The sequence below is a fragment of the Vigna angularis genome, chromosome 6, assembly GCF_016808095.1.
Source record: "Vigna angularis cultivar LongXiaoDou No.4 chromosome 6, ASM1680809v1, whole genome shotgun sequence".
Taxonomy (NCBI): domain Eukaryota; kingdom Viridiplantae; phylum Streptophyta; class Magnoliopsida; order Fabales; family Fabaceae; genus Vigna; species Vigna angularis.
In genome coordinates, this window is record NC_068975.1 from 2,193,444 (window position 1) to 2,221,102 (window position 27,659).

Sequence of the window (27,659 nt, forward strand, 5' to 3'; positions counted from 1 at the left end):
GGTATTTTACATCAGTCCACTTGTCCTCATACACCCCAACAAAATGGTATAGCCGAAAGAAAAAATAGACACTTGGTTGAAACGGTTCGTACCCTTTTGCTTGGTGCTCATATTCCTGTTCATCACTAGGGGAATGCCATCTTAACTGCATGTTTTCTTATTAATAGGATGCCCTCCTCCTCTCTCAATAATAAAGTTCCTTTCTCCATTCTCTTTCCCAATGACCCTCTCTTTCACACCTCTCCTCGAGTCTTTGGTTGTGTTTGTTTTGTTCACGACATGTCTCCGGGGCTCGACAAGCTCTCGGCTCGTGCGATCAAATGTGTCTTTTTGGGCTATTCTCGACTTCAAAAAGGGTATCGATGTTACTCTCCTGAAACCAAAAAGTACTACATGTCTGCTAATGTTACCTTCTTTGAACAAACACCTTTCTTCTCTCCATCTGTTCAAGATGTTCACATCCTCCACCAAGTACTCCCTCTTCCAGTGGTTGAGTCTAATATCTCCAATACCTCTGTCAATCCAAGTCATACCCAAGGTCCTCCCGAACCTTCCTCTCCACATACTGATATCCTTGGACACAATACCCCGATGGATAATCCTCTTCCAGAAAATGGTGGATCTCCTTCTTCAGATTCTTCTCCGTCACCATCTCCTGTCACGCCTCCTGGTGAAGATGATTCTGGTTGGCCCATTGCTCTCAGAAAAGGTACTCGTTCCACTCGAAACCCTCATCCCATTTATAATTTTCTTAGTTATCACAGAGTGTCGCCCTCCTTTTATTCACTTTTATCCTCAGTATCTTCTGTGGTTATTCCTAAAAGTGTGAAAGAAGCACTTGATCATCCTGGATGGCGACAAGCAATGATTGAAGAAATGCAGGCTCTTGACCACAGTCATACTTGGGAGCTTGTGCCACTTCCCCCAGGCAAAAAGGCTGTTGGTTGTCGATGGGTATATGCAATTAAAGTCGGTCCTAATGGTGACATTGATAGACTCAAAGCTCGACTGGTTGCAAAAGGGTACACTCAGGTTTATGGTCTTGATTATTGTGATACCTTTTCTCCCGTGACAAAGATGACTACCATTCGATTGTTCTTTGCAATGGCAGCCATTCGTCATTGGCAACTTCATCAATTGGATATCAAAAATGCCTTTCTCCATGGTGATCTTGAGGAAGAAGTTTATATGGAGCAACCTCCTGGGTTTGTTGCTCAGGGGGAGTCTGGTATGGTTTGTAAATTGAACCGATCTCTATATGGGCTCAAGCAATCACCACGTGCATGGTTTGGAAAGTTTAGCTCCATTGTTCAAAAATTTGGGCTAAAACGCAGTGAAGCAGATCATTCAGTCTTTTATTATCATTCGTCTCCAGGGAAATGTGTTTACTTGATAGTATATGTTGATGATATAGTTATTACAGGAAATGATACTGCTGGAATATCTCAATTGAAGGAGTATTTGTGTAGACATTTCCAAACCAAGGATCTTGGGAGCCTCAAATACTTCCTAGGCATTGAAGTAGCTCAGTCAAAAGATGGAGTTGTAATCTCCCAAAGGAAGTATGCTCTGGATATTTTGCAAGAAACAGGCATGATTGATTGTAGACCGGTTGATAGCCCTATGGATCCAAATCAAAAATTAACAACAGAAGAAGGTGAGTTATTCTCCGACCCAGAGAGATATAGGTGGCTAGTTGGAAAACTAATCTATCTTACTATTACAAGGCCGGATCTATCTTTTGCAGTTGGAGTGGTTAGTCAGTTCATGCAAGCTCCATGTGTTGGCCATTGGAATGCTATCATTCGCATTCTAAGGTATCTAAAAAAGGCTCCTGGGCAAGGGATGTTATACGAAGAAAAAGGAAGCCTTCAGGTATCAGGATATTGTGATGCTGATTGGGCAGGTTCTCCTATTGATAGACGATCTACTACTGGATATTGTGTTTTCCTTGGAGGAAACATTATCTCATGGAAAAGTAAGAAACAAAATGTAGTGGCTCGATCAACAGCTGAAGCTGAATATAGGGCAATGGCTTCATTAACATGTGAACTTATATGGGTGAAGCAGTTCCTTCAAGAACTTAACTTCTGTGACATCCAGAGTATGAAGATGTATTGTGATAACCAAGCTGCTCTTCACATTGCATCAAATCCAGTGTTTCACGAGAGAACCAAACATATAGAAATTGACTGTCATTTTGTTCGGGAAAAATTATTGTCAAAAGAAATATGTACTGAGTTTGTTGGATCAAATGACCAACTTGCAGATATGTTGACTAAGTCATTAAGGGGACCTCGGATTGAGTTTATTTGTTCCAAGCTTGGCACATACAATTTGTATGCTCCAGCTTGAGGGGGAGTGTTAGAATATTGGTTTATGGGTGAGTGTGTATGAGCTGTGTGTGAGTGTGTATGAGTGTGTATGAGTTGTGTGTGAGTTGTATTAAGTGGGTTACAACTAGAGAGCACTCTCTCTAGTTCTATAAATGTAAGCTTAAGAGTAGAAATGAAATAAGTCTTTGAGAAACATTTTTTCTCTCTTTTAGATCTCAAGTGATTCAAATAATCACAGTTAAAAGGGTGACTTTTACCTTAATACATCAGAGAAGGGAGCTTCTTCTTTCAGCATAAGCTCAGCAGTTAGAGAAAAATCTGCAGGAATAACATGTAATGGGTTTTAAACTGTAAAACAATGATAGGGACTTGAATATTATAGAAGTGTCAATGTCCCACATTCATGAGATGCTTAGTAGAGGATTTAAGTATATATGGTTCTCTCCTTCAACAACTAGCTTTTAAAGGGTGGATTCCCTTAATGCTAGGATGTTTATGTTTATGAAAGAATCTGTTGGAGTCTAATGACAAAAGAAAAACAAAAATCATGAGTCAACCAGTTACATCTGAGACGTGGGAAAATTCCAAAATATGGTTACATCATAAAAGGCTTAGGCATCCATCATTCAATCTTATCAAGTCCTTATTTCCCCATTTGTTTACCACGGAGTCTATTGAGTCTTTTAATTGTGATATTTGTCAGTTGCCAAAACACCATCGTGCATTTTATCCTATTAGTAATAGAATGAGTACTTCTCCATTTGATTTAATTCACTCTGATGTTGGCGGACCTGTCCCATATTCTATTTCCGGAGCCAAATGGTTTGTTACCTTTATTGGCGATTGTACCCGTGTCACATGGACATACCTTATGAAAAATAAATCAGATGTTTTCCAAATCGTTGTTAATTATTTCCGTCTTGTCCAAAATCAATTTGGAAAAAATATCAAAAAGAAGCAGGTCCGATAATGGTAGTGAATATGTGAATTATGATTTTTTCAATTTTTTGTCTCGTAATGGTGTTGTTCGTGAACTAACATGTGTAAGCACCCCTCAACAAAATGGGGTTGCATAAAGAAAAAATCCTCATCTTCTTGAAGTAACTAGAGCTCTTCTTTTCAAATGTATGTTCCAAAAAATTAATGGGGAGAAGCTATGTTAACTGTCAAATATCTCATCTCATCAACAGGTTACCGACTCATATCTTAAATAGCATTAGTTCTATAGAGTCTCTATTGTCTTTTGTTCCTTCTTCCCCTCTAACAACGAGTCTAACTAGTCAAGTCTTTGGATGTATTGTTTTTGTTCACTCTCATCATCCTAACCATATATTAGATCCCAAAGTTCTTAAATGTGTCTTTATTGGGTATCCTTCTAATAAAAAAAGGGTACAAATGTTATCATCCTCGAGTCGAAGTAACTAGAGCTCTTCTTTTTCAAATGTTTGTTCCAAAAATTATTAGAGAGAAGTTGTGTTAACTGCCACATATCTCATCAACAGGTTACCCGCCCGTATCTTAAATGGCATTAGTCTTATAGAGTATCTATTGTCTTTTGTTCCTTTTTCTCCCCTAACAACAAGTCTACCTAGTCGAGTCTTTGCATGTATTGTTTTTGTTCACTCTCATCATCCTAACCATAGTAAATTAGATCCCAAAGCTCTAAAATGTGTCTTTATTGGGTATCCTTCTAATAAAAAAGGGTACAAATGTTATCATCCTCAGAGTCGTCGCGTCTTTATCACCATGGATGTCACCTTTCATGAAACAATGCTTTTATATCAGTCCACCACTTTAGGGGGAGAAAGCACTTGAAGTGAATGAACTCTCCTTCTTGTCATTACAATGTTTGCGTTTGTAGGATGCCCAAGATTTAAACAATGAAGCTACCATAGTCCACCGTGAAGAAGAAGAGGAAAAAGACAATTTTTTTTGGCAAAAAATATGAAAGAAGAAAACAACCCACTTCGGCTCTCGAGCAAGAAAAATTGTCTAATCCGAAGGTGAGGATCCCTAAAGATAACAATGAGAAGGTAAGTATTTCTAAGGATTTACCTATTGCATTGAGAAAGAAAAGAAGATCATGTGCTAAATATCCTATTTCTCACTATGTTTGCATTAACAATCTCTCTGATAAGCATAGAAGCTTTATTGCTGCCATAGAAATTCTACCTCAATCTAGGAGGCCATGAAACTTGAACATTGGAATCAAGCCATGAAAGAAGAGATGAATGCATTAGAAAGAAATTCGACTTGGGAGATTGTTGATAAGCCAAGGGACAAGAAGGCAGGAGGGTGTAAATGGATATTCACAGTGAAACATAAAGCAGATGGGACAATAGAAAGAGACAAAGATAGATTGGTAGCAAAAGGATATACCCAAACTTATGGCATTGACTAAGATGAATACAATTTGAGTTGAATACAATTTGAGTTGTTCTCGCTTTGGCTGCTCATTTTAGATGGGACTTACACCAGTTGGATGTGAAGAATGCATTTCTTCATGGAGATTCCCCCAGGTTTTGAAGTGAAATATGAAAAAAAACAAGGTATGCCTCCAAAAGAAAGCATTGTATGATCTTAAGCAATCCCCTAGAGCATGGTTTGGAAGATTTATAAAAACAATGGTTTTTTTGGGATACAAACAAAGCCTAGGAGATCATACTTCTATTCATAAAGCACTCTTCCCCTAGGCCATCATTCACTTAATTAAATTAAAGGGTTAATCCTCAAAAAGTCTAATCAAGCCATTTTTTATTCTAAAAGTACTAGCAAGGCTTTTTCAACAAAATGAAGAGATAATGCTTGCCCTTCGAGTTGGGTTCACTTCAGGCAATCCTAAAAATAAATTTAACTAAGACGATAGAGAAGAAATCCATATGTAGGGCTCCCAAGATCGAAAGCTCTGATACCAACTTGAAAGGATTAATATGAAAAAAAGGAGATTTTTACTCAAATTGATTCATTTGAAACTATACATGAGTCTATATATTCAGAACTCTAACCCTAAAGTAATAATTACAAAGAGATCTCTAGAATCTTCTAACAACTTTCATTAGCTTCTAGTAATACATTTTATATTTTACCAACTTCTAGTAATGCATTTAATGTCTTACTTACAATAGAAACAAACTAATCAAGTCTTGCATGCAAAATCTCAAAAAATTATGATTTTCAGTTCATGAGAAACAAACCTTTTTTGGCTTCATGTCTTTTAACCATGGCAAATAGTTCATCCCTACTCTTTCCCATAACATGAGACAAATCCTGGGAGCACATTTGAACAATTACACTAAGCATTCAACTGATGGTTGCATGTATAATATTCATGACATAGTTCTCAAATTGTCTTACTGGGAGAGGAAAACATGGTGAATTCATATATACAGCATTATAGTGGTCAATACATCGAGATTTGCTTTTAGTTCCAACATATTCTGCGACTTCATTCCAATTCCCAAATCCATACATCTCAATAGCCTATGAGAAAAAATTGTTTAGAAACACAATTTTATATAACAAGTGATATGAAAGATAAAAAGACAAAAATGGTTTAGGATACAATTTAATGTTAAGCAAAAGAAAACAGGAGTGTTCCCCATACTCAAATCTCATACCTCTAGAAGTAAGATCTCTTCATCTGCATTCCAATCTGGACATATAAGTGGAAAACATAGATTATCCTGTACCAAAAAGAAAATGCTTTAAAATTTAAATTAATACATCAATATATTGACCTTGACATTGGATGCACATATGTTGCAACCTTCATACTCAAGAAATTTAAATTACTACTATCACAAGAATATTATTATGACAGCATGCATATCAAGAAAGCTGAGAACTCTCATTCAGTTTTATCTTCTTGTGAAAACCACAAAGTAAGAAAAAGGAAAAAAGATCATGTGCATTCAGAAAAATATTTGGACGGAATAACGCAGAAGTTTACAAATGAAAGTTGTTAAGATTATGCAATAGTGTCCCTAACTAAATAATTATTCAACAAACTCTTAACAATCTAATTTGTCAAGCAGCAAACTACTACTCTTTTTAATGAAAAAAGATTTTATTATAAGGAAAGACAAGCACCATACACAAGAAAGATGATTTTGTCAATCCTTCATAACAGAGTCTATGTGATTGAATATTTGCTGAATAATGTTCTAGATAGAGAACTTTTAGAGGATATTTCTTTAATTTGAAATTATAGAAATTTATGAGTAATTTGATTTCTTCAAAATTTTCAAATTTCTTAAAATGTAAGAATTTGAAATTTTAGTCTTTTCTCTATAATATCTATTGAATATAATGAAGATTAGATATAGGAGGAATTCTCCTTGTGTGTAAAACACGCATAAGGTAATATATTTATAATGAAGAATAATTCAGGAAAATATGGCAAATACACATAAATATGGTAAATATAAGATATTGTTAGATATTGTGAACTCCTCGTTAAGTTTGTGCATATAAATTCATATGTATCAAGCTTATTACAAATTCTAAGTCCCCATAAACAATCTAACATAATCAATTCAAAGTCCTTGTTAGGTTTCTTGGAGACAAGAAACCAGATTTCAAATTCATTTCTGATTTGTTTCTTCCCAAATTTGCACTTCTTATTAGCAAAAACCTGTTGTTGCCACAATGTTCCCAGCACCTGTTTGAGATGACTCTTATGATCTTCCCATGTCTTGCTGTATATCAGTATGTCGCAAAAGAAAACTAAGACGCACTGCCTCAAATACGGCAGGTCTGACCAATTTGATAGATTTCTTTTGGTAAGAAATCAAACACTCTCAAAAGATACACTCTCACACACTTAGATTACTGGAAAAGAACAGTTTATTACTCTTGCAATCAAAGAATAAACAATACACGTCCAAACACTCTCAAGAACACTTTCCCTTCACACAGGATGCAATGGTCCTGTCTATACAAAAGAATTATCAAAACATGTCTGTCACCAGACACCCCCCGCCCTCTTATAAAGGCTACCCAACCATCTGACCAACATCTAACTATCCAACAGGCCTCCTAACCACCTACAACCTCCTAATTAATTTCTTTTCCTCCTCTTATATACTCTTAAAACCCTATCAGGACCAAACTCTCCTCACCTAAGTCTCTTTATAGAAATTACAGTGAATAAAAAAACTACCGAAAACCACCTCCTAAACAGACTTTTATAATAGTCTGCAAAACAAAACCTACACATAGATAATTAAAATTGTTTGTCCCTTTTATTTCTTCTAACATAAATGTTTCCTTTATCAGAGTTGTATTCCATTATATCTGAGTTGTCCTCTAGTGTCTTAAGAGTTCTATTCCTATAAATATAAGACGAAGAAGAAGGGTGTTTCAAGCCCTCCAAAATATATTCTTCTCTTTTTTAATCTTAAGTCTGTCAATGTAGGCCAAAGTTATTTTTCAAACGACTTTAGTCAGGTTTTTCTCAATTGACATTTGTAGGGGTTATTCACCGGTCAATGTCTATAGGGATTTTTCTTGGTCAATATCATTTGTTGAAAGTTAGTTAGGATTTCTTTTTTCTAATGTCGTCTAAGACTGTTTCAGCCTACATCAGTCTAGAAGTTCACCAAACTAAATCCAACCAATGACATTGAAAATATAACTCTAATTGATGTTAGCAGAAATAATAGTAGCCAACTAAATTTAACCTTAGTCAATATCCATAAAACAAAATAACCCTTGTTGACATTAGCTAAAAATACCTTGACAGACTTTGGCCATAAAATAGTCCCGACCAACGTCACCTGAAAATATCATTAACTAACATTTTTGAATTATTAAATATCTTTTAAACATCTTTGGGAAAGGGAGGACAGATTATGGACTGGTCTTGTAAGGAGGGGAGGACCCTAAACCTCTCTATTTTGGGGTTACTGAAATGGTTTAATCATTTTCAAGATCCCTATTTGTGCATATTGTCTCAAATTGGTCCTTCAGTTAAATTTTAACTCAATTAGGTCCTTGTTTGTGCAAAATTGAATCAATTGAACCCTTGTCGTTAATTTGAATGAACGGCGTTATATTTTGAGTCACGTGACATGCTGATATAGCAAATGTTAACCACGTGGCAGTGACTTGGTGGCATTAAAATCATGTCGCCGCCACCATGAATCATGTCGCGCTTCCTTGCGTCGGCCACTGGCTTCAAAGCATCATCTTCTTCGCACAGATAGCCACCATGCAAGCCTCATGAAACACCACCAGACATAATCGCAGAAAACCCAAACCAATTTCATCAAAGAGCATAGCGCCTTACACCTGGAAATCAAACGCAAAATAGCTCTAATCCAGAAAAATTCCCAATTCGAAAAACTCTTTCGAACCCTAAATCGCATTCGAGCTCTCCATAGCCACAAATCACATTTGAATCTATATTCAGAAGCCTCCAAACAAGTGGATGTCCGTTAAACCTTTCCCCCAATCCTTCAATTTCTTTTTCATCTGCAAAAAAAAAAAATTGGAACCATTATTTTGTTGTTCTGACTACCGAAAATGAACATCACAAGCTTTAAAACGATACCTACGTCTCTCTATTTTGGAAGAAGCGGTTTTCCAGGGTTTATGAAGAAGAAAGCAAGAGCGAGTTGCAGTTAGACGATGATGGTCCTATGACCTCTTCTTCGACTTACACCGTGCTTGGACTGAACCCTAACTGCTCCGCCGCTAGCATGAAAGTTGCTTTTCGCGCCAAAGTACCGCCATCGTCAACATCATTAATCCATTCACTCCTTCCAATTTCACTACTCATTGAAATTAACTGAAAGGTAGTGATAATTTTGTCATTTGTTTAATCTTTCAGTTTTTTAATTTGGAAATTTGTCACCATCTTGTAGTGAATGCTTGGATCCCTTTGACACACCAGAGTGTGAAGCTTTTGATCTTTTTGTTGACCAGCTGCTTTGTGTCGGCAAAGGAAGGGGACATGCCCTTCAATTTTTCTTTTTGCCCTTCTGTTCTTAGGTTCTAGAGCACAGTGATGACTTTACAAATTTACAGCTAAATATTTGATTGCTTTATGCCAAAATCTTGTCTTAGTTAGGATTACGAGGAAACAGCAGAAGAGGAATTTGGGAGGGTGGGAAAGAAGGGAATCAGTGGAAGATCGCGCTTCAGAATCACCAACAAAAACCAGCTTCAACCTCTCTTCCTCAGAAGCCTTAGCCGCCATCCTTCTTCGAGTCGCCGTTCAACCTTCATCAACCATTGTCAATGGCTGCTTCAGACACCAAGCTTCACCTCAAGAAGATTCCCAAAAGCTACGGTCTCCCCTTCTTCAAACCCTTGAGTTGGGAGGAAAGGAATACAAAACCCACGTCACTAATACTCTGAACGTGCCACATGTTTAAAATTTGCAAAGTCAACATGCCACGTGATTGACCTCTTAACGCCGTTTACTAAAATTAACGATAAGGGTTCAATTGATTTAATTTTGCACAAACAGGGACCTAATTGAGTTAAAATTTAACTGAAGGATCAATTTGAGACAAATCTGCACAAATAGGGATCTTGAAAATGATTAAACCTATTGAAATAATACACATATTATCTCTTCCTTTTCATTACTGTTTTATTGGATACTATCACCTTCGAATAAATAAAAAACAAAAAATAATAGAGTATAATTGACTGTACATTAGCTTAAGTGTTGTAGCTTCTGTTGTTAGTAATAGACCAGTCTCTGCAGACTGTAATTAGTTATGTCAGCAGCAGTTTGTTAACAAAGCAGTCATTTCAGGTATTATAGTTGACTTTTCTGATATCATAACTGTCAACTCTGTTCTAGCAGTTACCATAACTGGTTCTAATCTCTGTACCATAAATACCTGTTGAGATATTCAGAAAATTGATGACAGAAGAGCTCTTTAGTCTTTAGTTCTTAGTTTCACCAATTTTAGAATTCACAGCCAATATCTTAGAAAAATATGAGATGCAAATTATGTTACAGTAGTACAATAAATATGGAAAGGAACAATGTGTAGAAGTTTACCATAACCCGATATGGATGATTGCTTTTGTGTGGTGTCACCTCGGCACCAATGGAGAAGCACTCTATGCAGAGGTCAAAATCTTGACAGACAGCACACTTGATGCGAATCCTCCCCGAAATATCTTTGTTACAATAATTACAGTGATAAAGAGATACCTTGCTATTAGCTATCCCTTGGACTACCACATTTAGAAAAAGGTGTTAAAGAATATGTTAATGGACCTTTTGGAAAGAAGGGCACCCTTGTGATGTGATCATAACAAAATCACCTGTAGCTAAAGTTTCTGAATTTTCTGAAGCGGCCCTTTTTCTCTTTAACCTAAGAAAGCAATGAAAAAAACAACATTACAACAAAAATATGTAGCAGCTAGTAGGAAGCATTCAAGAAGAATTTCAATGAATCCATGGGCATGCCCACAAACAAAAATCTACAACGAAATAAAATCATTCTAGGACCAAAAAAAGTATACATTTATCTTTTATGCCAGCCAAAAAAAAAACTAACAATGTGTAGAACTTCCAATTTTTTCCTCATTTCCATCAACCTTAAAACAAGCATCTTATCGACAAAAGCTTTTAAGGATTTCCTTGCATTCAAAATTTTGACCCTGTGCCCATGTATGCCTCAGCTGATGCACAAAAAACAAACTACAAATCCATATTTCCTCAACATTTTCAACTACGATCATAGATACTCCTAAATCGCTTCCTTACATTTATGTTTGCCAATATATTTTACCACAAAAATGTTTTGATACATGAATATTAACAACCTGCAACTAAGAAGAACCTTTAACACATTGATTGAATTTTCTTCGCTACTAAATACCTAAATGTAAGCCCAAAATTTAACATTGTCCGTATTATAGCCAGGTGGAGACCTGAGTCAAATTCAAAACAACAGGAAAATTCAGTTTGATTAATAAATATAGTGTGTAATCACTCCAAACTCAAACCCTGATCCCAGTACATCCAAATCCTCTTCATCATCAATTAAACAATACACTGTCTATATTGTTAGAACATGAAATGATACCTCCTAAGTCCAGTCAATCAAGTCTGTGAAAAACTTGAAACCCTCGATTAATTTAAGTTGACCATCGAACTTAACGCTTGAATAATTTCATGGTAACAAAGTCCACACGTCAAAATTGAAACAAAAGAAAAAAAGCACGAGCATAGCATTAAAGAGAGTTGCAAAGCACGTTCCATAACACGACATTGTAAACCCTGTTTTTGTAAATAATTCCCCTTGTCACCAAGCTTGATTAATCTCACTGTGAGCAAGTTGGAAACGCGAAAATGGAAACAAAAGCGCTTATAGTAATCAAAAAAGAAAGCAACCTGTGGTTAGGGTCATCGTCGGCGGGGCCCGTGGCCGACGCAGCACGGCAGCGACCCATTTCTTGACGCCACTTACTGTCGCTAAATGGAACGGTGCTCCGATACGAAGAAAATAGGTGAAAATTTGAAGAAAAGTTGAAGGAATAAAACAAAATAAAGAATAATAAACGAAAATAACTTAAAAACCGGAATACAGAGGTTATCTTTCTTTTCTTTTTACTGTTTTTTTTCTCTTGCATCTTCTATCCTTTATGTGAATAACTTTTTTTCAACTTAAAAGCTACTAAGAAGTTAAAAGATGAAATAAAAACTTAGAACATAAAAATAGTTTTTTGTATTTTTATTCTTTTTGAGCTTAAAACCTTCTGCCAAATAATCATGTTCAATAAAAAAAATGAATAAATCTATAAAATAACTATATCGCATACAAATATTTTAAAGATAATAAAGTAGTAAAAATATAGGGATTTAAAAACATTATTAATTTGAATGGTTATTTTTAACTTATTAAATAATGTAATTTTAACCAATAAGTTTGACATCATTTTTAAAATATAAAAATGTATAGAAATTAGTATATCAAATCTATGTAATTGCTAATTTGAGTTCGAACTTATAAACACTATTTCTTAGTCCTATGAGATTATCTAAATTCCTTTATTCGTAATATTTCTTTGTTACGTGCATTGAAACATATATTACGGAATCACGTCACATTCGTCAAATTTTTAGGTTTAATTATTATTTTGATTTCTATATTTTGATTTTTTTTTATTTTAATTTTTGTTTTAATATTTGTTTTTGTTGAATCGTGTCTCATTTAATGAATATAATTTCTTCCCTTACTAAGCTGTTTAGATTGTGTCGGTCAAATAAATTATTTAATTAATAATTTAGCTTCTATAATTTTTTATTCAATTGAGTTTTTATATTTTTTTTATATAGAGACAATGTATTTTGTTTCTAATGGATCCAATAGACATATTAGGAATATGGCTCAACAACACCCATTTATCATAAAAAAAACTCAAACCTACACTTATTTGGGTTGCACTCCTCTTACGACTAAATTTTAGTAATTTAGCCTTTTAGTTATTATTTATTCTTTTGTTATTATTTATTATGTTATTATTATACTCCGAGATAAGTACTATTATGATATAAGATAGGCTCATAGTTCATAATTAATCCTATAAATATAACTAGCATCTCTTAAGGGATACTCAACTCATAACATTGATACACTTGATTATACAAATAATCCAACCCTCTTACTCACTTGAGTGTCGGAGAGTTTTGCAGGTGCATCTCCTCACTCTTGGAACGACATAAAGGTTCATCCCTAACAACAAAACGCTTCTACAAACTACCACTAGGATCTTGTCACTTGTCTGGAGATTCGCGCTCAAGTCCCAAGTAAGAACATGTTCAACTTTTTGTCAACATCGTCCTTCACAGATCATGAGAACAAATGCAAGAGACAAAAATGAAGATCTTGAATATGTGATATGCGATTGTAGAATTTTAGTTGTTCTTACCCAGATCTTGCCTTCAAATATATGGCAAGATCTGAATGGATTAGAGAATCCTGACATATGTTCTTAAGGGTTGGAACACATAAGAAGATCCATTTGCAAAAGACTCTCAATGTTCAGGTGAGTTAAAAGAGTTTTAATCTTTTTTAGTAAAAGAAAGTGACAATAAGATGTGTATTTCCTAGTGAAATACCATGTGTATTTATAAAGTTTCTAGGCCCTACGAGGTTTGTTGTAAAACTGATAGATAAAAAGAAGATCAAATATCAACAAGTATAATAACTTATCGTATATATGATAATTAGCGAAATAATAACAACAATATGACACCCTACCTAGTATACCAAAGACCTCTGTTCATTTTTACAACTTTTGCGTTTGTCTTCTGGTTCTTCTTTTAATGTTGGTCATGGTCAGTCTATGTTGTGGAGAGATATCACCCATATAGGTCAGGGTTCTTCTACAGAAAGCCCTCACTTCTCTTAATGTTGGGGTCTCCTCATTAGAGCCTATTTTTGTTGCCCCTTGTATAAACTTCTTCGGGGGTTGTTGTTGTGCGAAGAAGAATAAGAATCATGTAGCTAAGGGTAAGAAGGTTATGTCGTGCTCCGTCTGTGGTGTAGGTCGAGCCACCTACACTAGCAAGGTTAGCCGAGCTAGTGGCTACTTTAGATTTTTGTCCTAATAGGCTCACTGCCATCCCCTGCTTTTTTAATGATAGAGTGTTCTCATGCCCTAGCGAGAAAGATGACAATTTTGTCTATCTTTACAAGTATTTTCAGGATTTTGGTACTTCTTTTTCTTTGTCCGACTTTGAGAGCAATCTCTTGTCTACACTCTCCTCAATCCTTATGACCTAGAACTGTTGAAGAAGGCTGGCTCTGAGAGTTGTATGGATCCGAGCAAGGTCATAATGGCTCTATGCATGGCCATTATGTGTTTATGCAAGAGTTACATGGCCATAGAGTCAATGGATGACCAAACTCATGGAAGCCGAGAAAGAGAGGCTCGAGTTCCTTGCTTGCTTAGGTGAAAGTGAGAAGCATCATAAGATAAAGGATGAGGAGCTCACGAATCTAAGGATAAAGGTTACTCGATTGAATGGGATAGAGGAGGCCCTAAAAACTTTACAATTGAAGGTGGTTGAGACGAAAATCGAGAGGGACAACATGGTCGATCTACATAAGGAGCTCAGTCAAAAGTTGACGAGCAAAGACTTGGAACTAGCACAAATCTCGAGTCGTATTATTGAGCTATCCTTTGAGCTCGAGCAACTACAAAACGAGAGGAGCGCTGAAACTCTTCAGGAGGAGATGACTAGCTTGAATGAGAAAATTGTTGGGCTTGAAGTCGATGTCACTCGTTTTAATGAGGAAAGTGTCATCCTTATTGTTCGTGGGTTGGCTACTTATGTTGTAGGTTCGAGAAAGCCAAGAAGCAAGTTGTTCACTTCTACATTGACTTGAACCTAGACCAATTTAACATGGGTAAGGATGTGGTTGATAATGTCCTAGTTATCGATGTGGAAAAGATTATTTGAGGACGAGGTTGTTTTTGATTTAACAAGTAAGCTGATGCTCGAGCTAAGGGGTTTGTTGTTGTGGTCGTTGATCAATTGACCTTTTTAATATAGGACTTTGTACTTTTCCCTCCATCTTTGTAAATAAATTTTGAACTTTTTATATAACTTGTAATTGATGTTTGAGCATGGATTTATTTATGGCGTGTTTAACATACTTTGCATAGTTGTAGCTTATTTTTATGCTTTGTTTGCATTTAAATAACTTGGTGCCTTTTGTTTTTGAATTACTATTTAAGTAATTTAGTGTTTCGTTTAGAAAACTTTTAATATTATTGTCTAAGTAACTTGGTGTTTAGTCGAGATGACTTTTAATTAATGATATTTTCTAAGTAACTCTGGCTTTCTAACCTTCCAGAACAACCAAAACGAGAAGAGTTCAATATCTCTATTACTGTTAGTTGCTTGGAAACATTCAATGAAAACATAACCAACTAAAAGATTATAGTAAATTCGAGAGTAACATTCTTATACTGTTGATAGGGGTGAGCAATTTTGAAGAGTCCATAAATCTCTATTTTTTCTTAAATAGATGTTGGTTCTTCCACAAAAAGACTTAAGCCCATAATAAGAGATATGGAAAACTTTCTAAGCCTTCAAAATTCTCTGAAACACTTAATACTTAAAGTTTCTTAATGTGGAGATTAAATTGAATAAATAAATGAATGCCAACAACAAAAAAGAAATAATTAAACCAACTCACAATTAAGAAATAGTAAAAACATTCGGCAAATATTTAAAAAACATCATTTTGGTAGCATGACATGAGCTATGGGGTCTCTCGTTGTCTTCCATTTCTTGAACTGTTTAGAAGCAGCTTTCAGTGCTCTTGCCCATCGCTGGATCAAACCAAAAACGCAAATTATTTCCAATAGATAATGACATTCAACATTTTGCCCCTTTCATCCCCAAACAATCTCAAGAGTTGTATGAAAAAGTACATGGAAAATAATTTCATAACAGAAGGTTTTTGAAGGTAATTATATAACTTTTTTCACAAATTTATTCAGAATTTAAGATTTCTCAACATCAAGGAAAAAAAAAATTCAACTTCCATAAAACATTACCATAAATAAAAATGCCAGAAACCCATATAAATGATCAGCTCAAGCTTATAATTACCTAAAAAAATAAAAATAGTTAGTTGGCTAGTTTGCTAGATGCGTCACACTTCCATTATGCTGCATTTTTCTCATCCGAGTGATCATACTTTACTATTTTTTGTGCTTAACAGTGTTTCTTTTGTCAGCATCTATCACAAACTTTGAGTCCATGAAAACAATGCCTATATTCAAATTTCGAAAATGTTTCTCAACCTCCACATATCGAAAAGCAAAATCTGAATGGGAATAAGAAACATAAACCAAAACTAAAATGTAACAAACAAAAATCACCTTGTTCATGATGGGGTTGCAAGCACCTTTGAAGGGTGTCGGTGAGAAATCAGAAGATAGCTTCCTGTTCTTGCTCTTGCCATGTTTGTTGATGAAATGAAGATTGAGATTGAACTTTTTCCTAAGCTTTGAACCCATATTCTTGACACTGCACCTTGCTCCCAAACCCATCTCATAGGAAAGCTTCTTTGGAGTTATGAGATCCAAATCCATTGGACTGCAGGAGGGTGTGGGAAGCAAAGGAGACCATATTGTGCTCTGAGAGTAATCAAAGTCAAAGGCAGAGTTATCCGGAAACTTGCACAGAAGCTCAATTGACATCTTTGGCACCAAATACTCCACCACTTTTGTAGTTTTCAAAACCACTGTTTGTTTCTCTTCCTCTTCTTCTTGAGCTTTCTCTTTCACTGATTTTCTTCGAGATCCCATTGCAAAACACAAATGGGTATGTGATTTTTCTTTGCGCCTAACACCAATTTGGAAGGTTTCTGATATTGGGTAAAGGGAAAAAGGAAGAGAGAGAAACACTCACAATGACACGCAAAGTAACCGTTGCGAATTGTAATGTCTGTCGTGTCCCGAAAACATTCACGTGATCTCCATTACTACTTCCTCACGTAACAAAAATAATAGGATACCTAATGCCATGTTAAACAACTATAATTATAATTTGAATTTTTTTTTCATATTTTATGATGACTGTGTCATTTTGTCAATAATAATAATAATCACAAAATAACACATGTTAAAATATTGTTAAAAAAATATTGTTAAAAATATCATTATTCATAAGTTAACTTATAGATTGACATTATACATGTGTGGGTCTATTTTTTTAATATTCATTAAGAGTATTTTTGGAAGGAAAATGACAATGTGTGTTGAAATGCATTTGGAGTTTTTTTTTTCATCCACAATTCTTAAATCTGTCTAATATTCCTTTCTCTCTCATCTATATCTTTGTCTTCCCCAAATATCAGTCATCGTGTTATTATGAAAATTGAGTAGTTTGTCTTCCTTAATTCAAATAATATATACTAAGTATCGTGGTCTTATTTGAATTCCTTTTCTTCTCTTACAAATTATTATTTATTTTTGTTTTGGGTTTTTCTAAGTTATGGTTTGATTGAGTGTGTTGTTATTTTTTTTGGATTGCGGATTTTATAATTATTGTTGGATTGCGCTCGTTTTTGTGGTTCTTTTTATTTCGACTTTGAGAGAGAATTTTCTGCTTCCATTTCCCACTCACTACAAAAAAATCAATTATTACCGATGACCAAAATTCGTCGAAAACGTCCAAAATTCATCGGTAATGTCATTTTTTCGACGGTTTATCGACGGAGTTTGATCCGTCGATAATAACATTGTCGGTAATATTTATCGATGGATTATTATGGTCGTCGGTAATTATCTAAGGCAAAATTCGTCGGTAATTATCGAAGGAAAAAATCGTCGGTAAGCCCGTCGGTAAATATCTCGATCTGGTTCATCTTCTTCCTCTTTCCCCTTCTTTGGTTTCCTCAGATTTTAATTTTTTTTATCAAACTTTCTTTATTCCTAAATCAAAACAACAATCCAATTCATTCCAAAACCAAAATCAAAGGCTCTACTTAGGTTCTCCAATTGTTTTAGAAACCCTAAAATTAGGAAAAATCCCCAGTTAGTTTTTTAGCATCTCGACGGTAGCACTACTCCGCATGGTTCTCCAACGACAGTGGTTTTCCCACGACAGTGGTGGCGTTCTCCCATGGCAACGGTGGCGCTCCCCAACGGCAGTAGTGACGCTCTCCAACGACAACGGTGGCGGTCTTCAACGACAGCGGTGGCGCTCCGCGTGGTTCTCCCACGGCAGTGGTGGCGTTCTCCCACGACAGCGGTGGCGCTCTCCAACAACAGCGGTGGCACTCTCCAACGGCAGCGGTAGTAGTGTGGGAAGATGGTTGCACGAGAGAGAAAAATGGTTGCAGAGAAGGTGAGAAATGGTCTTGAGATGAGAGGAAAGAAAAAATGATGAAAGTGTTTTGTGAGATAGAAAAATATAATCTTCTTCGCGTAGAGAGAGAAAAAATGGCCGAAAATTTTGCCGCTCTTTTTACCGACGGATTTTGTCCGTCGATAATTATCGAAGGCTTTACCGACAGATTTTGTCCGTCGATAATTACCGAAGGACAAATATCTGTCAATAATTACATTTTTTATATCCGTCGATAAAATTCGTCGGTAATGCATCATTTACCGACGAAAATAATTTCGTCGGTAAAATTTCATCGGTAATTCCATGTATTTTTGTAGTGAGTGTCATTGTGATTCTTGTTTCCGTGATGCTGTTGAGGTTTTTTTAGAGTGATGCTCTCTTGCATTTCACTTTTTTCAGTCTACACCTCTCAATTGACAACTATGTTATTTATTTGATAAAATTTAAAAAAGTATAATAATAATTTAATGATTTTTTGCATAATAAATATTACTTAAATAAATATTTACACATAATAAATATTATTTAGATAAATAAAAAATTTCAAAAACATTAAAGATTCACAAACAAATATAAATTTCAAATTAATTACATTATAAATAATATTTAAATAAATATCAAATATAATAAAAATTAAAATTTAAAAAAAAGTTAACAAATCAATAAAATATTTTAAAAAAACCACAAACACACGACAAATTAAATTTAAATTAATAAACGAATAAAAAACTAAAAAAATATACAACAAGTAATTAAATAACAATTCATATTGAAAAATAAAAAATCAATAAATAATTATAAAATCAAAAATTTAACAAACAAATTTAAATTTCGAAATTAAGAAAAATTAATTTCATTACAAATAAAATTTAAATAAATATAAAATATAAAAAAAATACAAATTACAAAATATTAACATCAAAATATTAAATATTTAACTAAACTAATATAAAAAACAAATTAAATTAAAAAAAACAATCAAATATAATAAAGCAAATAAAAAACAATGCACTTTTGTAGTTCAAGTTGCAGAGTGAAACCGCACTTCCAAGTGCGGCAGCCGCATTAGCAGCCACATTTCCAAGTGTGACAGCCGCATTTCCAAGTGTGACAGCCGCATTTCCATGTGTGGCAGCCACATTTCCAAATACGGCGCGATATGAATCGCACTTCCAACTCAGTTAGACCGCATTTTAAAAATAGATTCTGACAGGGGCATAGTTGGAATAATAGAAAAATAGGGAGGTGCAGGGTGAGTCTGGTGAGGTGCAGGAAGAAACACTTTCTATTATATTTGTTCTTCTTTTATGTAATACTTAATATTTTATTTTGTAAATCCAATACTTTGTTTTGTTTTCCAATCTTGCAGAGAAGGTCGTGCATTATAATTTTCAAGGAGGCTAAGGTGCAGAAGTTTATGGTTAGGTTCCTTCATAATGTGGTCAGTATAACACCCAAAAATAGATGCTATGTATAAAAGAATAATGTACAAAAGGTATAACACGTGTAATCAAATATATATATATATATATATATATATATATATATATATATATATATATATATATATTATAAAAAGATTAAAACACGGAAGCAATTCATAAACATATCATATGTTCGTACACTACATCAAAATAAATGTTAATTGTCTTTTACAACAATAAAATCAAACACACTTAAATAAAATAACATAATAAAAACCTCGACAAGTTTTATTCCCCCATCTCTCTTGTCGAGCTACTGCAAACCAACCTCATCTACAACACCATCTACTCTTGTAGAAATACAATCATTGCAGATGACACTAGTGCAGTCAGGGGAAATGACAACGGTTATTTTTGCCAATAGGCAGGGGTTCTGAACCAAGGCATATTCAAGCGAGGCAAAAAGTCTACTTTTTGCCTCGGGTCTGAACCGAGACATAAAAGTGTAGGATTTGCCTCGGTTCAGCCTTAACCGAAGGAGTATATGTTTTAATTTTTTTTATTTTTTTTTTCGTAGGACTTTATGCCTCGGTTCCCTTTGAACCGAGGCAGTATGTCCCTCTCTACTGCCTCAGTTGGGACATTAACCGAGGCAGTATGTCCCTTTTTTGTTTTTTTTTCATCCGCCAGCCTTTCTGGTTTGGCTGTGACCTAAAATGATGTCGTAGGGTGCTTTCCTGCCTCGGTTATGGTCTCAACCGAGGCATATTCCCCTGTTTTTTTTTTAAATCAGGTATGTTTCTGCTACATTCCCAACTGCAGAAACAGACCTACGTATAATTTTATAGCCAGAACAGTCCAGAATAATCCAGAAGCGTATATTTTGAATGAAAATTATATTAAAACATAAATACATTCAATGTAATCATAAACAACTTCTTAGAAGCATAAATCAATCCAATATAATCATAAATCAACTTTGAAGCATAAATCAATGCAATGTACAAAGTTAAACTAATAATAATGTACAAAAGCATAAAACAACTTAGAAACATAAACTTAGAACTTACTATATCCTAATATCTACTACATACTATTATATAATTGAATTACATATTTAGCGAGTGCTTTCCTCACGAGTTGAAGTGACTTCTCTAGAATTGGAGCAGTCCTATTGAATCTCTGCATAAAACACAATTATTTCAATTAGTGTATATGAAATCTAAACTATAGAGAAAATAAAATTCAAACCTAAATATTATCGTTTGCCATCCACTGGTGTAATGTGCACGAATAATGGTCATCATCCAAAACATGACGTAGTAACCACATTAATATGACCACGTTTGTCTATTACACTACAATATATGATCATAATTATAAAATGTTAAGTAACATCATTGGAATGGAACCAAATGCAACAAATTATGGACTAAAATACCAAACCTTAAGGGCAACACATGCAAGCTTTTTAGTTGTAGCAGTAGATCTCCCAGATAACATCATATGTGTTGCAAGGGAACTATTAAAAAACATTGCTTTAGCATACATTTATATAATAAAGAAAGTTGAAACATTGAGGTTCTTACGAATCTACTGCATGTCTAAGAGGGCTGGGAGTAGACTTGTGCAATGAACAAAACCAGACAGTAGTGTTCTCCGGTATGGAGATCACAAGTAGTTGCCAATGACACCTGAAATTGGTAATAATTTAATTGTCATATACCAATATTAATAAATGAAACTTTAAAGTTAACAAACTTCACTTACCCAAGTATATAAGGGAGAAAATATATCTCATTCCCCATTCCAAAGCAGGTGGTGATGTATGTTTGGATATCATCAAATTTATTTCTTTCATGAGTCATAGAGGGGTCAATGAACCCATATACATCGTTGAACCCCTTCTTGCTACTAACATCAAACATATACATAAAATGAAGAAATAATTTGATATAAGTAACTTGATAAAAAATAATTATATAAAAAAGTTCTCATAAACTTACATCATCCATAGCTGAATGAGTGTAATATTAATTTCTTTTCTCCCCGACGCAAACTCCCTAACATCTTGCTGATTCAAGTACAGTGGGATCTGAGCCTCACTTCCAAATGTAGTAGAATCCCAATGTACAATCATCGATGCATCTGAAATGATTTTAGCAAGCTCGTCTAACGCACCAAGAGGGTCGTCCTCAGATAAATGAGTCTTCTTCGATGTAGGACTTCCCTCTTGACCTATTTGCTGTTACATGAAAAAATTGTAATGTTATAACGTCAATTAGAAGTAAATATTAAAATTGAGAAGTATATAATACGAGTGTTTACCGGGGGGATCAGATACATCACCAACCAAATGTCTAGGCCAAACGACAAAGGACTTAAATGGCTCTTCCATAATGAAGAACTCATCTGTAGGCACAGGAAGAACGACATCTGGTACGACAACTTCATCCACCATGACCTTGACCTCATCTTATGCTAGCTATATACCATGCACTACAGTAGTTGTCTCATAGACTATGCCAAGAGCCACTATCATGGTCCCAGTATCAGAGAGAATATATAACTGACATGGACGAGTGTCATCCATGTTGTCCCCTGGGGCACCGGCAGCTGAGCAACTTCCTTTACCGCTTCTACCTTTCAAATTAAATGTTAGGTTATACAAAAAGTAAATTAATAAACAAAAATGATTAAGTTTACCTGTAGGGGGCACAACATGTTCCGCTACAGGAGATGGCGAAGGACGATTGCCATAATCCTCATAACGCTATTGGAACTTGCGTGCAACCATTTCAGCAACTTCATCATACAACTCTACCCGAACCTTCTTTGTGATCTCCTGCGTCATCTCTTTTCTTATTTCCTCCTTCAGCTTTTGTTCATACTTTTTACTTAATCCGGATGAAGATGGACGTGAGGAAGACCCAAAGAACTGTCATATGCCTATGCTAGTCCTAGCAGCACGCACCCGTCCTGGGTGCTCAACTCGTCCAATAGCTGTGACAAGAATATCCTAACGACCTTCTTGTGTGAATTGACCTTGGGAGCTCTGCTCAACCAAGGAGTCCTGTAACATAACAAAACTTCAAAATCATTTGAAAGATCTATGTAATATATATAAAAAAATGTTGTAAAAATATGATAAATGACATCTTACAATTCTTTCAGATATCTCTGGCAGAGTCGGAAGTGTAGGAGCCCGATGATCTTATATGGGCTAACTTCCACTTCTCGTGTCGAGATGGTGGTAAAGGAGGAGGAGGAGGGTCACCACCCTCAGAAAGTGGAAGTCTACTATCTCACTTCTACTTCATTATTTTTTCGTCAAGCTTCCTATATCCACCACGAGACAATAGGAGCAGATTTTTATTTTGAGCACTTATTCCCTGTGCTTTTGACCTTTTTTATTGTGAAAAAATGAAACAATTGTCATAAAAAAGAATTATGAATGATGAATTGAATGATTTTACCTACACTTACTTGTCACGTCTCGGATGAACGAAACTCTACAAACTGACGCCATGTTTCTTCGTCAATTACTGAATATTTGGAACATGGAGTTTCATTACTTTTTGGTCCAAATATATATCTGGACATCAATTTTGTCTTAAACCCTCGAAATCTTTCTGCAATTGCAGATAAACACCTATTCCCTAATCTCTCGACATTTGGCATATCAAATGTCATCTGCAACAAAGAAAGTAATAACCTTATATCAATACAAATTTATCAATATAATGAATCTAGATATTGTTTAACTTACCAATAGATCTTGCCATATGAGATTTCGATCAGATGAGATTTCGATCAGACTCAGCTACATAGTCAAAGGATGGAGTAAGTATAGAGATACGATCACGTGCTAGTACTCCAAGGTAAGACCTAAATACATCTACATTTGGGCCAAATGCAACTCAAGTGACCACATCAATAATGACAAGTGTTCTCTCACCTGCATTTCTTCTAAGTATAAGCTGTCATAACCTCGTCGCTCCTCTCGTCCGTCTAGAAGTGGTGGGGACTTCATCCCCTAATGAATGAGGTGACTCAGCCATATATCTTTCACAATAAATAAGATGAAAGATTAATAAAACACTTATAAAATAACATATATTATTTAACAATAACCATAATATTTAAACAAACATGAAATTCATACATAATCATATGGATTGGTCATATGTATATTCCCTCATTGTGATCTTCCCGAATTGCTTGTATATCATCAATTAGAGGGTCATCATCCAAATTTACTGTCTTTTTAAAGGAATGGTTGTCAGCAATATGAATATTACTTAGATTCTCTTCTTTATCTTCAATTTGTCTTTTTCCTTGAAGAGCAACATACCAATGGTTAGACGCAAGATCTTTGACATAAAAAAACCTGACTTGCTTGATATGCCATGATAAATGGTTCGTCTCCATAACCAACCTTTTGAAAATCAACAAGTGTCATACCAGATTCATCTATTTTAACACCACTCTTATTGTCGACCCACTTACATTTGAAGAGTGCAACGAAAAACTTAGTGTAATCAACCTCCCATATCTCTTCAATTCTACCATAATATCTCATGAATCCAATTACAAGATTTTGATCTTTGGATGTGGAAAATTGTAGCGACTCAGCTTCTATACTGACGCCATTATTTTGTACTGTGCTTTTATCATCCTAAGTTTTTGTATAGAATGTGCAATTATTAATTTCATAGCATGTACAACATACAACATCAAACTTCAAACCATTGGCTAGCCACAACAAAGAAGGTCGTGCATTATAATTTTCAAGGAGGCTATGGTGCATAAGTTTATGGTGAGGTCCCTTCATAATGTGGCTAGTATAACACCCCTAATAGATGCTATGTATAAAAGAATAATGTACAAAATGTATAACATGATCTAATCAAATATATATATATATATATATATATATATATATATATATATATATATATATATATATATTATAAAAAGATTAAAACACGGAAGCAATTCATAAACATATCATATGTTCGTACACTACATCGAAATAAATGTTAATTATCTTTTACAACAATAAAATCAAACACACTTAAATAAAATAACATAATAAAAACCTCGACAAGTTTTATTCCCCCATCTCTTGTCGAGCTACTTCAAACCAACCTCATCTACAACACCATCTACTCTTGTAGAAATAGAATCATTGTAGATGGAACCACAACCACAACATATAAGGGTGGGCAACAAGAAATATCATATATATATATATATATAACATTGTAAAAACACATTATACACAGACTATAACAATCCATAACATCATATTTCGATGCAAAGCATAACATCACAATCAATCCTTTCATAAACTAATGTTGTTTCCTCGTATTTCATCATTAAAATATGTTCTCAATGATAGTCGATTGCCCTTTGATGGACCAATCATTTCTTTGCATTTCTTCATCAGAACCTACTCTCAATAACAAGCGATTCGAGTCGTCTTCCATTGCAACTTCACACCTATCTCTCCTGACTCCTCAAGGACTAATGAGTAAAAACATTGATACTACACGTATCGATGGATTATACTCAGCACGAGCCGAAATCATTGGACGAGACATCCACCTATTTATTTCATCGTGCAAAAGGAAATGTGACACTCAAATCTTTGTTTCACGCGAGACTCAATCTTATAATCGTATCGAAATGCTCACATGTCCGACGAAATTACAAGCAATAAATAGTTTACGTATATGACACTAACAAACTAAATAACTGTGCTCAATCATGAACTTAATAAGTTTACACCCCTGTATAATAAAATTACTCTCTCACCAAGGTGGGCCCTACATAGGTCCACATTGTTTTTATTTTTAATTCCTCAGAATCACTAACTCTTCCCCATCTTTCTCATTTTTCCACCTTTTCTTTTCTATTTCAACTATCAATTATTCAAAACACTTATTTTCCTCTCTTTTCAAACTCTAAGTAGTCCACATTCACACTTCTTCCCTTTCTTCCATTTTCATATATCAAACATATAAGACCCTAGCAAGCTCAAAACATACTAAGTTGCTAAAAGCCCAAGTACTCGTGTAAAAATAGAATGTTGTCCACTCTTACCTTTTCTTACTATTTTGCTCATAACTCGTTGTACAAAATTCCAAATGAGATGATTCTTTTTTTAGTGGAAACTAGACTCAAAGAGCTTTAATTTGACTACTTATACATATGTTTTTGACCTCGGGAAGAGTCTTAATTAAATCGGGAACATCGTGAAAGGTTTGGACCTTTGTTCTAAGATAATCGATTATTATTAATGATAATCGATTACTGTGAATCAATTATTAACCTTAATAATTGGTTATTATCGAGAGAAATTCACGTTTTTGGGCCTCTAAGGTCAAAATAATCGATTACCACCTATTCTAACGATTATTTACATAAAAAATGGAAACATGACAACTTGAAAAACGTTTTCTTGCATGGAAAGGTGGGAATACTCCCAGATATAGCTTTTACTAAAACTCCATGCACAACCACCACCATTCTTTCTGAAAACATAAATCTAACCTATACCCCAAAACTCATAAGCTCACCACCATGCTTCTAACACTCTCATTTACTCACTCATCTCTTCCACTAACATGAATAGAAAAACTCACCCCTTCACACTCCACACACTCTAGATTTAGAGTGTAGGAATGTAACCCACATGCAAACCATAACAACATAACATGAAGAGTTCCAAATATAACAAAGAAACACATCATATACATTCAAACTTGAAACACAACAAAGAACCGAAAACATGCACTCTATCACATCCACCATAAGCTTTGAAATACCTATGATACATACTTTGCACACCATACTAGCAAAAACCCATGCAAGCACCCCATCATGCATATATAATATAGCTTTAAACTAAACCTCACCCTTCACAAAACATATACCTTGGTTGCCCTTCACATACAACAACAGAATATACACTCCTGTAAAGCCCAACAAACCTTCATGCATGTTAGAGATTAAAACTATCTCGCACCTCATGTAAAACATTTTTCCATAGTTACTTCCTTACATGCAACAACAAAGCAATAGCCCATGCAAATACCATCAAGTTATTCATACATGTTGAATATTGAAACTAACCTCACCCCTTACAAAATATATCCCATGGTTCCTCCCCTTACCTCTAGTTGTAGAGAATGTTAAAAAGAGGTTCTTTGATGTTATAACTATGACCAAAAGCTCATCTTCTCTTGTTGCAACACAAGGGTCACTCCACACCTCTTAGATCCTCTTTAACACTCCTCTCACAAGTGTTATACTTTTGTATAAGAATAGTAACAATGTTTTTATCTGACTCACAAAATATGTTATTTTAAAGCCCTTTTTCTCTCCAATAATAACTTCAGTTTAGGAGAAGAAGATGTCTAGAACATAACAACAAGAAGGTGAGCCCCTCCTATGCCTCAAAAGTCTCTGCCAAGATTTCTTTGCTCACTACCAATCCAAACATGTCATGTAGTGGTTTTGTTTTTTCATAGACCAATCTCTTCATTCTCATGCAAAAACACATAATACAAACTAGTAAAAGAAGAAAAGAAAAAAAAAAACTCTACCTTCCCCTACGTGACCAACCTTACATAGAGGTACAAAGCTTCACCAAAAAAATCTCTCTCTTTCCTACATCATGTGGGTCCCAAATGTCCATCAGTTATAGAAATGGAGAAATAGAGCTAAGGAAGTGTCTTAGGTAGGAATTGAACCCATGGTCTCTAGCAGTCTTACACATGATAACTTGGTGGGTTGTCTAGATAGCTCGGTGGGTTGTTCAGATATCTTAGATAGCACCTTCCTAGCACTCTAGACTTCCGACCGAGCTATCCGAGTTTTTCATGCACCTTATCAAACTATCTAGACTTCCCACCAACCTGAGAACACAATACACATGTCTTGTCGACCTAGGAACACAACACACATGTCTTGCCGATCTTACCGGATTGGGGATGTAACACACTATTTGCCACCGAACTATCTTGTCGACCTTGGAAGATAGTA

General features: G+C 34.9%; 2 protein-coding genes across 7 annotated transcripts in view; both read right to left on the reverse strand.

Annotated features, from left to right (window-relative positions):
* LOC108319789 (transcriptional adapter ADA2) overlaps positions 1-11,858 on the reverse strand; it is a 41,978-nt gene extending 30,120 nt beyond the window's left edge. For 2 of the 6 annotated variants that reach the window (XM_017551041.2, XM_017551040.2), the window contains exons 1-7: positions 11,701-11,854; positions 10,626-10,675; positions 10,357-10,535; positions 5,954-6,019; positions 5,691-5,816; positions 5,531-5,603; positions 2,594-2,654 (exon numbers count right to left, since the gene is read on the reverse strand). In XM_017551041.2, the coding sequence (XP_017406530.1) occupies positions 2,594-2,654; positions 5,531-5,603; positions 5,691-5,816; positions 5,954-6,019; positions 10,357-10,535; positions 10,626-10,675; positions 11,701-11,759 (614 nt within the window). In that variant the 5' untranslated portion in view covers positions 11,760-11,854. Of the gene's footprint in view, positions 1-2,593; positions 2,655-5,530; positions 5,604-5,690; positions 5,817-5,953; positions 6,020-10,356; positions 10,536-10,578; positions 10,676-11,700 lie in introns of all 6 variants that reach the window. The other 4 variants (XM_052878720.1, XM_052878718.1, XM_052878722.1 and 1 more) reach the window with 3 other exon arrangements.
* Positions 11,859-15,436: 3,578 nt separating this feature from the next.
* LOC108319781 (uncharacterized) lies at positions 15,437-16,787 on the reverse strand. Its single transcript, XM_017551030.2, has 2 exons — positions 16,209-16,787; positions 15,437-15,653 (listed from the first exon to the last, which is right to left on the reverse strand). Exons 1-2 carry the CDS (start codon positions 16,635-16,637, stop codon positions 15,561-15,563), a joined length of 522 nt encoding a protein of 173 aa, XP_017406519.1. The 5' UTR covers positions 16,638-16,787; the 3' UTR covers positions 15,437-15,560.
* Positions 16,788-27,659: the final 10,872 nt, after the last annotated feature.

Bases quoted from the DNA above. Each gene is read 5' to 3' on its own strand.
- LOC108319781 (XM_017551030.2), bottom strand. From the start codon at position 16,637: ATGGGATCTCGAAGAAAATCAGTGAAAGAGAAAGCTCAAGAAGAAGAG. The intron at 15,654-16,208 runs GTGATTTTTGTT...GGTTTGATCCAG, and splicing joins GCAACCCCATCATGAACAAG to CGATGGGCAAGAGCACTGAA.